The sequence below is a fragment of the Furipterus horrens genome, unplaced genomic scaffold, assembly GCF_987537825.1.
Source record: "Furipterus horrens unplaced genomic scaffold, mFurHor1.1.pri manual_scaffold_5, whole genome shotgun sequence".
Classification (NCBI taxonomy): Eukaryota; Metazoa; Chordata; class Mammalia; order Chiroptera; family Furipteridae; genus Furipterus; species Furipterus horrens.
Genome location: NW_028327175.1, coordinates 92994295 through 93006805, shown reverse-complemented (window position 1 = coordinate 93006805; position 12511 = coordinate 92994295). Strand labels below are relative to the sequence as shown.

General features: G+C 40.5%; 1 protein-coding gene across 12 annotated transcripts in view; it reads right to left on the bottom strand.

Moving 5' to 3' along the window:
• The window catches only part of TMEM225B (transmembrane protein 225B), a 41167-nt gene that overhangs the window by 10764 nt on the left and 17892 nt on the right, over positions 1–12511 (bottom strand). For 10 of the 12 annotated variants that reach the window (XM_090276712.1, XM_090276718.1, XM_090276717.1 and 7 more), the window contains 4 exons: positions 11399–11449; positions 10984–11194; positions 9373–9519; positions 8438–8575 (listed from right to left, as the gene is read on the bottom strand). In XM_090276712.1, the coding sequence (XP_090132838.1) occupies positions 8438–8575; positions 9373–9519; positions 10984–11194; positions 11399–11449 (547 nt within the window). The remainder of the gene's footprint in view (positions 1–8437; positions 8576–9372; positions 9520–10983; positions 11195–11398; positions 11450–12511) is intronic. The other 2 variants (XM_090276724.1, XM_090276723.1) reach the window with 2 other exon arrangements.

The following is a 12511-nucleotide window of genomic DNA, read 5'->3' as shown; positions in this document are numbered from 1 at the left end:
ATGCTGTATTAATGTTAACAATAAGATAAAGGACAGCTTCTATTTTCAGCATTATAGCAGACTATGTCGTCGGCAGCCGTCCGTCTCGAGAGACGATGGTGTAGCTTCTTAAGAGTCTACGAGAGACGATGGTGTAGCTTCTTAAGAGTCTATCTGCACCGCCGAGAATGGTTGTGCAGTCCGACTCGGGAGTGACACGGTATCTGTCTCCTCCCGTGTTGAATCGACATCTTGCGATGACGCTGGAGTGTCCTCTCCAGTGAAGCTGAAGCTACAGAGCCTGGGCAGGGTGATATGGAGGGTCTGCTGTTGCCCATGCAGCAGACCCCCCCTCTCTTCGCAGCTGAAGGGTCCAAGGGAAAGACGGAGTCAATACAGCTTGGTTTCAGGTGCGCCGCAGGAGTTGCCGGTGTTGACTACAGCGTCAAACCGCCTTAGGGACTCGGGCTCCGGATTTTCTGTCGGGGTTTACTCCCTTAGCCTTTCCCCTGAAGAGGTATGCCGCAAGGCAGCGGAGGTTTTTTGGAGTCAGAGTTTTCCTTCTCTGATGTGCCCTGACTGGAAGATCGAACCAGCGACACTTAGCTCGCAGGCCGACGCTCAATCCACTGAGCCAAACCAGCAGACTATGTATTCTTCCAGTAAAAACAACAAAAATTCTAAATAAAATATTTTTTCAAAAATGTATTTGTAAATGCATCATCAAGCTGGCATCAGAGTAAGATATTCTTAGAAGCCAAAACCATAATGAAAACAGGAATTAGAGTTAAGAAAGCACACAATTAGCTTTCACCTTGGAGACACACGGTCAACCCAGGTGACTCTTATTTTGCATTCTGTTAGCCATTTGGGACACAAACAATAGCAGAAAAAGCCCACGGCATGCTCAAGAGGAAAATCTAATGAAAGTCTGCCATATGAAACTCGAACTTCAAAATTACCTGTGTTGACCAAGAATTCACAAACATAGGCTAGTGGTTATGTGCATCTACATAATACCTATGTATTTTGTTTGTGATCCTAAGCTAGTTGTGTACCCATGCACCAAGCAGAAGCAAATGCAAATACTTTTTTGAGGAAACACTTTAAATACAGGCCTCAAAGAATTTGTACCAAAAAAAAAAAAAAAAAAAAAATCTAAGGAAAACTAATTCATTGTCAAAAAAACATAAAACATACCAAGAAATAAGACATTACAACCAAGAGCCTGCATAAACAACAGCCAATAGACTCAAACCTGCAAATAATTTAGTTACTAAACTTATAAGACACAAAATTTAAAATAAGTCTACTTAACATGTATAATGAAAATCTATTTAGAGAATAAGTTTAAAATATAATGACAAGAGTATAAAAATACAACATTTATAGTTATGAAAATAGATTAATTGAAATAAAATTTTAATGAATAAATAACAGATCAGACAGCTAATAAGTGAATGGATGAAACTGAAGATATCTCTATATATGTTATTCATAATGCAAATATGTTTTCCCATACAGTTGGATCCCTTTTCATTTTTCTGATGTTTTCTTTAGCTGTGCAGCTTTTTAATTTGAGATAGTCCCATTTGTTTATTCTTTCCTTTATATCCCTTGCCCTAGAAGATATATCTGTGAAAATATTGCCGTGTGGGATATCTGAAATTTTATTGCCTGTATTTTCCTCTAGGACTTTTATGGTATTATGACTTATATTTAAGTCTTTTATCCATCCTGAATTTATTCTGGTGTATGGTGTAAGTTGGTAGTCTAGTTTCATTTTTTTGCATGTACCTGTCCAGATCTCTCAGTACCATTTATTGAAGAGGCTCCATTTTACGCTCCTGCCACCTTTGTCAAATATTAATTGACCATAGAGACTTGGGTTTATTTCTGGGCTTTCTATTCTGTTCCATTGATCTATGTGTCTGTTTTTATGCCAGTACCAGACTGTTCTAATTATAGTGGCTTTTTAATATCATTTGATATCAGGCATTGTGACCCCTCCTACTTTGTTCTTTCTCGAAATTGCTGAGGCTATTTGGGGTCACTTATGATTCCATATAAATTTTTTCAGTATCTGTTCTATATCTGTGAAATATGTCATTGGTATTTTAATAGGGATTACATTGAATCTATAAATTGTTTTGGGTAGTATGGACATTTTAACGATGTTAATGCTTCCAATCCATGAACACTATATATGCTTCCATTTATTTGTGTGTTCCTTAATTTCTTTCTTCAGAATGCAGCGCAGAAAGAAAAAGAAAAGGAAAGTATGAAATAGAAATTAAGAGACATGCAGGATAGAGTAAGGTCTAACAGAAGTCTTCCTAGAGTTCCACAAAACGAAAAAAAAATGAGATTAAAATATTCTAGAAATACTGAAAGATACTACTCTCAGATTTAGTTCACACCACAAATCCTAACCCAAATACCTACATCCTGAAAATTATCAAAGAGAGTCTAAGAAAAAAAAAAAGACTTCCTTAAAAGAATATTTTTCAGAGCCCCAACTTCTTGACAATAATGGAAATGGGAAAATAACAGAATATCTTGAATGAGAAAATAACTGCCAACTTAACATGTATGTTTGGCACCCTGTCTGGTGTGGCTCAGTGGATTGAGTGTGCCAGCCTGTGAACCAAAGGGTCACCGGTTCAATTCCCAGTCAAGGCACGTGCCTGGATTGCAGGCCAGATCCCCAGTTGGGGGCAAGCGTGAGGCAACCACACATCGATGTTTCTCTCCCTTTCTTTCTCCCTCTCTTCCCCTCTCTCTAAAAATAAATAAAATATTATTTTCAAACAATGTGTTTTTGGCAAAACTAACTTTAATGAACAAATTTCATACAAATAAAGTATGAGTGTATCTCTAACTGACTGTCATTAAAAGCATTATAAAGAATATATTTCAAGCAGAAGGATAATGATCTTAGATAGAAGGTCTAAGAAGGTTTGATGAGCAATTAAATTAGTAAATATGTGGGTAAATTTAAACAAGAGAATACTAAATGCATAAAATAATGCCAAATGAATAGATTTAAAAAACAAGAAATTAAAATGTTGGACAAAATAGCATATAAATTGAGAGTGGGGAATCCTTGTATTATTTATGAAGAGAATAAATATGTTGATTATCTTTCAACTTTGTTGAGTAAGCATTTTAAAATGTTAAGAATAACTACTACATGAATAAAAGTAGACCATATAACTTCTAACCAAAAAGGGAAGAAATGTAATGAGAACTATATACATGAAATTCAATCAATCCAAAGCAAAGCAAGAGAGTTGGGGTAGGAGTTGAGCAGAAAAGAACTGAAAATACAAATTAATGTGACTGAAAAGAAAAAAAGATCAGTAGTCATGATAAATGTAAATCAACTAAATGCTCCAATTAAAAGACAAAGATTATAAGACTAGCTATAATTTAGAATGAAAGGGCAGATAAAATGCTTCCCAGATGAGGTAAAGTTAAAGGAGTTCATTATCACCAAGTCATTATTTCATGAAATGTTAAAGGGACTTATTTAAGAAAAAGAAGAAGATAAAAACTGTGAACACTAAAACGGCAACAAAATCCACAACTATTAGTAACTGAATCTAAAAAAAAAACAAACTAAGCAAACAACCAGAACAGGAACAGAATCATAGGTATGGAGATCATTTAGAGGGTTATAAGCTGGAAAGTAGAAGGGGGAGGATGGGGAAAATGGCGCAGAGTTTAAGAAACATAATTGGTAGGAACCAAATAGACAGGGGGATGTTAAGAATAGTGTAGGAAAGGGAGAAGTCAAAGAACTTACATGCATGATCCACGGACATAAAAACTAAAGGGGGTGGGATTGCTGGAGGGAAGGCGGGGTACTGGGTAGAGAGGGGCAAAGGGAGGAAAATTGGGACAACTGTAATAGCATAATCAATAAAATATATATTTTTTAAAAGGCCAAAATATCTAAGGTACCTCTGAAAAAGAACAAGTGGAAGAATTTTTCCTACAAGACATAAAAATATATAGTATCAAGTTATCCTAAATATAAAGAAACTATGAAAGCATGGTTTGGGCTCTATAATAGACAAATTAATAGAATATGGATATTTGATTAGTAACAGAAATGGCACTCCAGATAAGTGCAGACTAGTCAATAACTGTCATTATAACAACTCAATATTCATTTGAAAAACATAATGATTTCTACCTCTCACCATTAATTTAGTCAAAATAGGTTAAAGAGTTGAATATAGAAAGCAAAACTACAAAACTTTAGAATATAAGAAAATATCTTTAAGACCTCAACGAGGAGTTATTTTCCTTGAGGTTGATTTCTAGTTTCAAACCATTGTGATCTAAGAAGATGCTTAATACGATTTCAATTTTCTTGAATTTGTTGAGCCTTGTTTTGTGTCCTACCACGTGGTCTATCTTTGAAAATGTTCCATATGCATTTGAAAAAGTGTATATTTTGCGTCTTTGGGGTGAAAAGTTCTGTATATATCAATTAAGTCAATTTCATCTAAAGTGTTGTTCAGTGCCACAATATCCTTGTTGGTTCTTTGGAAGATCTATCCATTATTGACAGTGGGATGTTAAAATCCCCTCCTATGAGTGCGTTGCTGTCGATACCTTTCTTGAGGTCCTCCAAGATTTTCCTTATATATGTAGGTGCTCCTATTTGGGGTGCATACATATTTACAAGGGTTATATCTTCTTGATAGACTACTCCCTTAAGTATTATGTAGTGACAGTCTTTGTATCTTTTTATGGACATTGTTTTGAAGTCTCTTTTTTCTCATATAAGTATTGCTACCACAGCTTTTTTTTCATGTCCATTCACTTGTAATATTTTCTTCCACCCCTTCACTTCCAGCATGACATCAATTCAAAAGAACATATGCACCTCTATGTTCATAGCAACATTATTTACAATAGCCAAGTGCTGGAAACAGCCTAAGTGCCCATCAATAAATGAGTGGATCAAAAAACTGTGGTACATCTACATAATGGAATACTACACAGCAGAAAGAAACAACTCCTACCTTTTGCGACAGCACAGATGGAACTGGAAAATATTATGCTAAGTGAAACAAGCCAGGCAGTAAAAGACTAATACCATATGATCTTACCTATAAGAGCAACCTAATGAACAAAACAAATAAATGAGCAAAATAGAACCAGAGGCATAGAAGTAAGGAACAAACTGACAGCAACCAGCAAGGACGGGGGAGTGGTATGAGGGTGGAAAGAAGGGGAAGGGACTAGTCAAGAAATATGTATAGATGACCCATAAACATGGACTACAGGGTGGGGACTGACTATAGGAGTTGGGGGTGGTCTGGGAAGAGGAGGGCAAAAGGGGGAAAATGGGATCAACTGTAATAGAACAATAAAATATTTTTTAAAAAGACTCTAACAGGGAAAGACTTCTTAAATAATATACAAAGGAGACCACAGAAATACAAAGGACTGTGAGAAATTATTACGAACAACTGTATGGCAAGAAATTTGACAACCTAGAGGAAATGGACAAATTTCTGGAAACATATAATCTTCCAAAACTGAATCAAGAAGAAGCAGAAAGCCTGAATAGACCAATAACAATTAGTGAAATTGAAGCAGTAATCAAAAAACTCCTGGAACACAAAAGCCCTGGACCAGATGGCTTCACAGATGAATTCTACAAAACATTTAGGAAAGAACTAACTCCTATCCTCCTCAGACTATTCCAAAAAATCCAAGGAGAGGGAAGACTTTCAAACTCGTTCTATGAAGCCAGTATAACCCTAATTCCAAAACCAGGTCAAGACACAACAAAGAAAGAAAACTACAGGCCAATATCACTGATGAACATAGATGCTAAAATCCTCAACAAAATATTGGCAAACCGAATAGAGCAACACATTAGAACGATCATACACCATGATCAAGTGGGATTCATCCCAGGGATGCAAGGATAAAAAAAAGAAAAAAAAAATAATATACAAAGGAGTAAAAAGCATTTTAAAGGAAAATATCAATAAATTTAGCAGTAAAATTAATTTTTGTTTCTTACAGAATCTAATATAAGAAGTAAAAATCCAGGCCCTCAATTAGAAGATATTTGCAATACCTATACTAATAAAGGATTAGTATCAAAAATATAGAGAGAACTCCTAAAAATTAGTTTGAAAGGACAAAAAACAGGCAAAATACTAAATAAGAATCCCTTGGAAGAGAACACACAAATGGCCACTAAATATATGAAAGCATGTTCAACTTGTTCAGTAATTAAGGAAATGCATTTTAATATATGAAATACTATCTTACACCAGTTAAAGTGGCAAAGCTTTAAAAGTCTGGCAATCTCAAGGAGGTAAAGTAACAGGAATTATTTTGCCCTGCCAGTACGAATGCAAATTATTAGCATCTCTTGGGAAAACTATCAAACACCATCTAGAAAACCTGAAAACACACATATTCTGGATCTAGAAATTCCAGTACTTGGCATCTGAGAGACCCACCTACATATGCAGCAGAAGACATACACAAGAAAGATCACAGTAGTGCTGTTCATAAAACACACACACACACACACACAAAAAAAAAAACCCATAAACTGGAAACCATCAAATGCCCATTGACAGGGAAATAAATAAATTGTGGATTCGTCGTCGTCGGCAGCCGTCCGTCTCGAGAGACGATGGTGTAGCTTCACAAGAGTCTATCTGCACCGCCGAGAATGGCTGTGCAGTCCGACTCAGGAGTGACACGGTATCTGTCTCCTCCCGTGTTGAATCGACATCTTGCAATGACGCTGGAGTGTCCTCTCCAGTGAAGCTGAAGCTACAGAGCCTGGGCAGGGTGATATGGACGGTCTGCTGTTGCCCATGCAGCAGACCCCCCCTCTCTTCGCAGCTGAAGGGTCCAAGGGAAAGACGGAGTCGATACAGCTTGGCTTCAGGTGCGCCGCAGGAGTTGCCGGTGTTGACTACAACGTCAAACCGCCTTAGGGACTCCGGCTCCGGATTTTCTGTCGGGGTTTACTCCCTTAGCCTTTCCCCTGAAGAGGTATGCCGCAAGGCAGCGGAGGTTTTTTGGAGTCAGAGTTTTCCTTCTCTGATGTACCCTGACTGGAAGATCGAACCAGCGACACTTAGCTCGCAGGCCGACGCTCAATCCACTGAGCTAAACCAGCCAGGGGTACTAAATTGTGGATTAGTTATACAAGTAAATACTTAAGGTAGTAAAAATAATGAACCTCAGTTCCTTGTATTAACATGGAGAAATCTCAATGTTATAATGTTGATCAAAATAATAAGTCCCAGAAAAATAAGTATAGTAAGATCATATTTATATAAGTCTTTAAAGCATGCAAACTAAATAACATATTGTTTAAGAATTTATGTTTGTAGTAAATATGATTAGCATAAGTTTCAGAATAAATTATTCTGGAGGGGAGAAAAGATGAAGAAATCAGAAAGAGCCAGATGGCTGAGGCACAGAGACTTCAAAAATATTTAATGTACTACCATATTTCATTAAATTTGACAAGCCAATTTTATTTTCAAATTTCAACATCTCTGAAATGAGGATGTGTCTTACAAGCTATAGCATCTTAGAATTATACTTGGCATCAATTTTTCTTTCTCAATGATACATAAAATAAGGGTGTGACATAAACAACGAAGTCAATGAAATATGGCTAGTTCTTAAACGACATGGTGGAAATAGGGATGTACAGTGTTTTTTGGATTTTTTTTTAAGATTCTGCGACTCTTTGGTTTGCAGGCCAGCACTCAATCCACTGAGCCACACCAGCCAGGGCTGTACAGTGTATTTTTAATTACTTATATCTTACAGATATATTATTAATATTCTTTATTATATATTCAATGTACAATAAAGTTGAGTTAAAATAGTTAATGACAGGTCAGATTAACATAGCAGGGAAAGGATTAGGAATAGACAAAATTAGATATGATTATGAACTTTGATGGTGATGGTATACAAAGATAATAGGAGTAGGGTGAGGAATAAGATCTTAGATTTCAGGATAAAGATAGAGATAGGAATAGAAAGCCTTACGAAACAGGATGGTATAAGGGAGAGTATGAAAATTTGGAAGAGTCTGGTTCTTAAGTTCTTAAGTCAAGTAGGATAATTGGGAAGGACAAGGACGGGGGTAGGGTTGAAGCTCTAGAACAGTGCTGTCCAGTAGAACTTTCTGCAACAATGAAATTTCTTTATCTGTACTGTCAAATATGGTAGCCACTAGACACATAATAACGTGGTTATTAAACATTTGGAATGTGTCTACTGTGCCTGAGGCATTGAATTTATAACTTTATTTCATTTTGATTAACTAAACAGCCACATGTAGCTAGTGACTGCAGTTTTGAACAGCGCAGCTCTAGAAGGTCCATGGCTCCTGAATCCAAACAGAGGATAGGGAGAGGGGCACCAGCCCCAGGACACTCACCAGCCACTATGAACAGAAGGGTGCCAAAGCCCAGGACGTAGTAAGGCCACTGCACAGAGAACTGGGGAGGGCTGGGCTTCATTCTCAGACTCTGGATCTCCAGGGTATGCAGCAACAAGGCCAGGAAAGCACAAGCCCCTGCAGGGTCACAGAGAAGCACCCTTGCTCTCCTCCTGTGGTTCTGCCTTTGCTCCAGTCTTCCTCAAACTTAATCAGACAGAGCCATGTGGCCTACAGCCTGTGTGGTTCCTCCCCAGAGGCTCCTTTCTTCTGCTGGCACACCTTGCCCTCTCGAAGTCAATAACTTCCACCCCACATGCCTGTCTTGCCTTTTTACAACTCATCTCAAAGCCTATGTGTCTCACCTCTCAGAAATCCCTTTCCTGGGTACACTCTGTGCTCATGACTTTAGCTGACTCTAGCCTGGGCCCTTTGGGTATGATGCTTTGGGTTGAATTCAACCTGATTTTCCCACTGTGAGCCTTCCAGTTCCTCCATTTCATGGCAGGGGAGGGCCCTGGTCAACCTTTAAAAGCAAAGGTTCCAAAGAACAGAGATGGTCTTTCCATTCCATTCATCTAAGGAACATTTATATTTCATTTATATCATATATTTCAATTATATTAAAATTCTATTCCAGACTCTATGATAGTCACTGGGATACAGATTATAGTAAAATGATCACCCGACAAATGACCCCAAGCAATGTGGTAAGGACTGTGCTAGCTGCAAGTGTGGAGTACGGAAAAGCCCCAAAGAAGAGGGGTCATAAATACTGAGGGGTGGATGTGGGAGTGGGCTACTTCATAGAGAAGCCAAGAGAGGAGGCCTTAAAATTCTCTCTACTGACATCTCGGAGACCACCCACCTCCCCCCCCCCCCCACCCCTTACCCATCATCAAACCCCTCCCCAGGTCTTTCTGCCTGCTCCACACCTGTGAGGAAGCTGAAGAAGGCTGACACGAAATTGTGCTTCCGGGTCCTTGGAAAGAGCTGAGATGCAAAGGACACCATGATGAGGGTGGTGAGGAAAGACAAGACGACAGCAGACAGCAGGAAAACGCGGCCAAGGATGATGTAAACTGCAGGGGAGGGAGAGCAGGCTGGCGCTGGGCACCCTGACCCCACAGGGCAGAGCCCACAAAGCCCACAGATTTGGGGCAGGGATGACCCGTGGAGCTCCGCCACTTCGGGTCCCAATGTGTGGCCTGGCATCAAGGTTCTGATCCTGCCACTCTGACCCCAAGAATGCTCTGGCCCCCTTTCGTTCCCATGACATGGAAGTAAACCAAAAAATTAGATGGACAAACAGTGGTTTTAAAAATAACAAAATAAAATCTTCATGAGAAAATCTGCTACATGAGGAAACATAAGGAATCACATCTGTATGGTCACATTGAAATAAGTCACCAGTGGAAAATCAGAACTTCTTGAGATCAAGATGTTCTGAACTTTGCGGGGAACCCCTATAATCATCCTGGTTAATACAAGTCATGAAACAGACCCAAAATGGCAGAGCCAGAGTCTTAAGGACATGGTGATTTATTCTCTTACTCTTGCATAATTCAGACCCATGTTAAAATGAGTTTGTATACCCTCCTGAGCATGCAGAAATGGACAGCTGGGGGTGGAACAAACAGAAAAAGGTAGTGTTGAAGATCCAGAGTTCTAGAATCTACCTTTGGTTTAAAACAATGCTTCTCAATCTCAATCAGAGACAATTTTGCCCCCCCACAGGGGATATTTGGTAATGCCAAGAAGTAATTTTGTTTGTCACAACTAACGAAGGGAGGGTTCTACTGGTATCTAGTGTGTAGAAGAAGGCTAGGGTGCCACGAACCTGTAAGAAACAAGGGAGCTCCCACAACAAAGATTATCCAACCCAAAATGTCAGTAGTGCCAAGACTAAGGAACCCTGGATCAAAGAGCTTGTAGTCTGGCTCATCTTTCCCAAAGAGGCTCTCCTTTCTCATTAGCAGGAGATAACCCCTAGGTCTCCTGAGGTTACCACTTTTCCAGGACAGATACCATGGTGAACTTTCCAAGTGCCTTGCAAAACATGGTCTCAAGTGTCTCATTGGTAATGTGGTGCCCAGGCCAGAGCACATTATCTGCAGAGCTGCCGCCCAGAGTTGGGCAGGTGAGTGGCCAAGGGGAGAAGTGGAGGCTGAAATCCAGCCTGTGCTCTGCTAACCACGCTGCTTCCCCAGCTAGGAGAGGTACCTAAAGGGTGCTGTCTGGATGGGCTAACAGCAGCCCTGAGAGGTGGGGGAGCCTCACAGAGCAGGGCAGGATCCCCTACCCCATCCCAGGTAGAGCCACTCTTTCCCCAGAAATAAACTTTGTTGCTGACACACTGGATCCTGACTCCAGTGTCAGCCTGACATTATTAACCCCCTCCCAGCTGCCTACTTTCCTCTAATCCTCCAAGAGCGGAGACTTAAGAGAAAATGCCCTAATGGGCTTATTAAATCCTGTCCTCTCACACCCCCCAGTCCCTGCACTGGCCCCATCTCTTCCCAGTCCGGGCCTCCATCCCTCCTTACTGGATAGGGGTCGAGGCTTCCAGCACTTGATGTGAAAGCAGTTCTCAAACAGACCACTGAAAAACACTTCATGGGACTCTTCATTCACAAGGCGCACCCAGAAGGGGAAGATGGCGACCAGCAGTATGAGCAGGTAACCCAGTGAAGTCAAGGCCGGGGCTATGGCCCATGTGAAGCCCTTTATGTCCTTGTCCTCTAAAGCCAGCATCACCTGTGTAAGGGAAGAGTGGGGGTGAGAGGTGGGACACCTAATCCCAATTCTCATGTGGCACAATGAGATAATGCCTGAGGAAACACGAGCACATATGTGAGGCTCAGTAAATGCTAATTTCTTTGTCTCGATAAACTTGACAGCCTTACAGATCCTTTCAGTGGACCTAAAAAACACGTAAGACATTTTATGTCACTAACTCACCGGATAATCTTGGGCATGTGTGGTCCCTCCTCTGAGCCCCAATTTCCACCTCTGCAAGATGAAGAGGTTAGACTAGGCTGTCCCCAACTTCTTCCAGCTCTAAAATTCTAACCATTCATTCCTGTTAATACCCACCCACTGGCCACAGAAGAACCTCTCCACGGTTCCTTTCCAGTCAGCTATTTGCCTCTTGAGATTTCAGAATAAGGACCAGGGGGAGATAATAAGACCAGAGTCTGAAATGCCCTTACTCAGTAACGGGCCTTCTTGCCTCAGGACCCCAGGTTTAGATGGGGAGGGGTCCAACTGGCCAGGAGGAACCCTCTGCTGAAAAATGAGCAGATCATATGCACAAAGGAAGTTTTACAAATAGTTTCATAGACCTTCCTGAAGCCCTAGGTACCCTCTAGGCCCTCAGTTAAGGATCCCTCATATCTTCTCCTTCACCATTGTCATTACAGATGCCTTCTTTTGAATGAGTACCTGAGACATAGAAGGTAAGAGCTGGCTGGATTTCGCTTTAGAAGCCCTCTACAATCATCCCAGCTTTATCACGTGTTAGCTGTGTAACTACGGGAAGCTTGCTAAAACTCTTGGAGTTTAGGTCCCCCATTTGCAAAAGGGAGGATATAACACTTGCCAACTGGGTCACTGGGAGGACCAAATGAAAAACTGCATACTAAAGGGTCAAGCAAAGTGCTGGGACTCAAGGGCTTGGTTAAAGTTGTGGGGGTGGGGATGGGGGTGGAGGTGAGAGGACAGCCTTTTCCTAAAATTCAAATATTCCTATGGAAAAAGGGGCTAGTGGCCATTCATAATCTGAGGGCAAATTTATTCAACTAGTCTGCTCTCTTCTCTGCCTTTGCCAAGCCTGGCAGCCTTGAGGAATAATTTTTCCCCAAGGAAGAGAGGAACAATTAGAAGAAAGAGAGGAATTGAGTGGGAGCCTGCAGGGAGGGCAGGCCTGGTTGGAACACATCCAAATGAGACAGTGATGGCCTGACCTGCACCTGGTGGTGCAGAAGGGAGGCATCAGGAGGTGAGAGACACACATGACAAGAGAGGCGAGAGGCATCCTAAGACAACAGCCCTTTTTTCCAAGGGCTGTGCTTG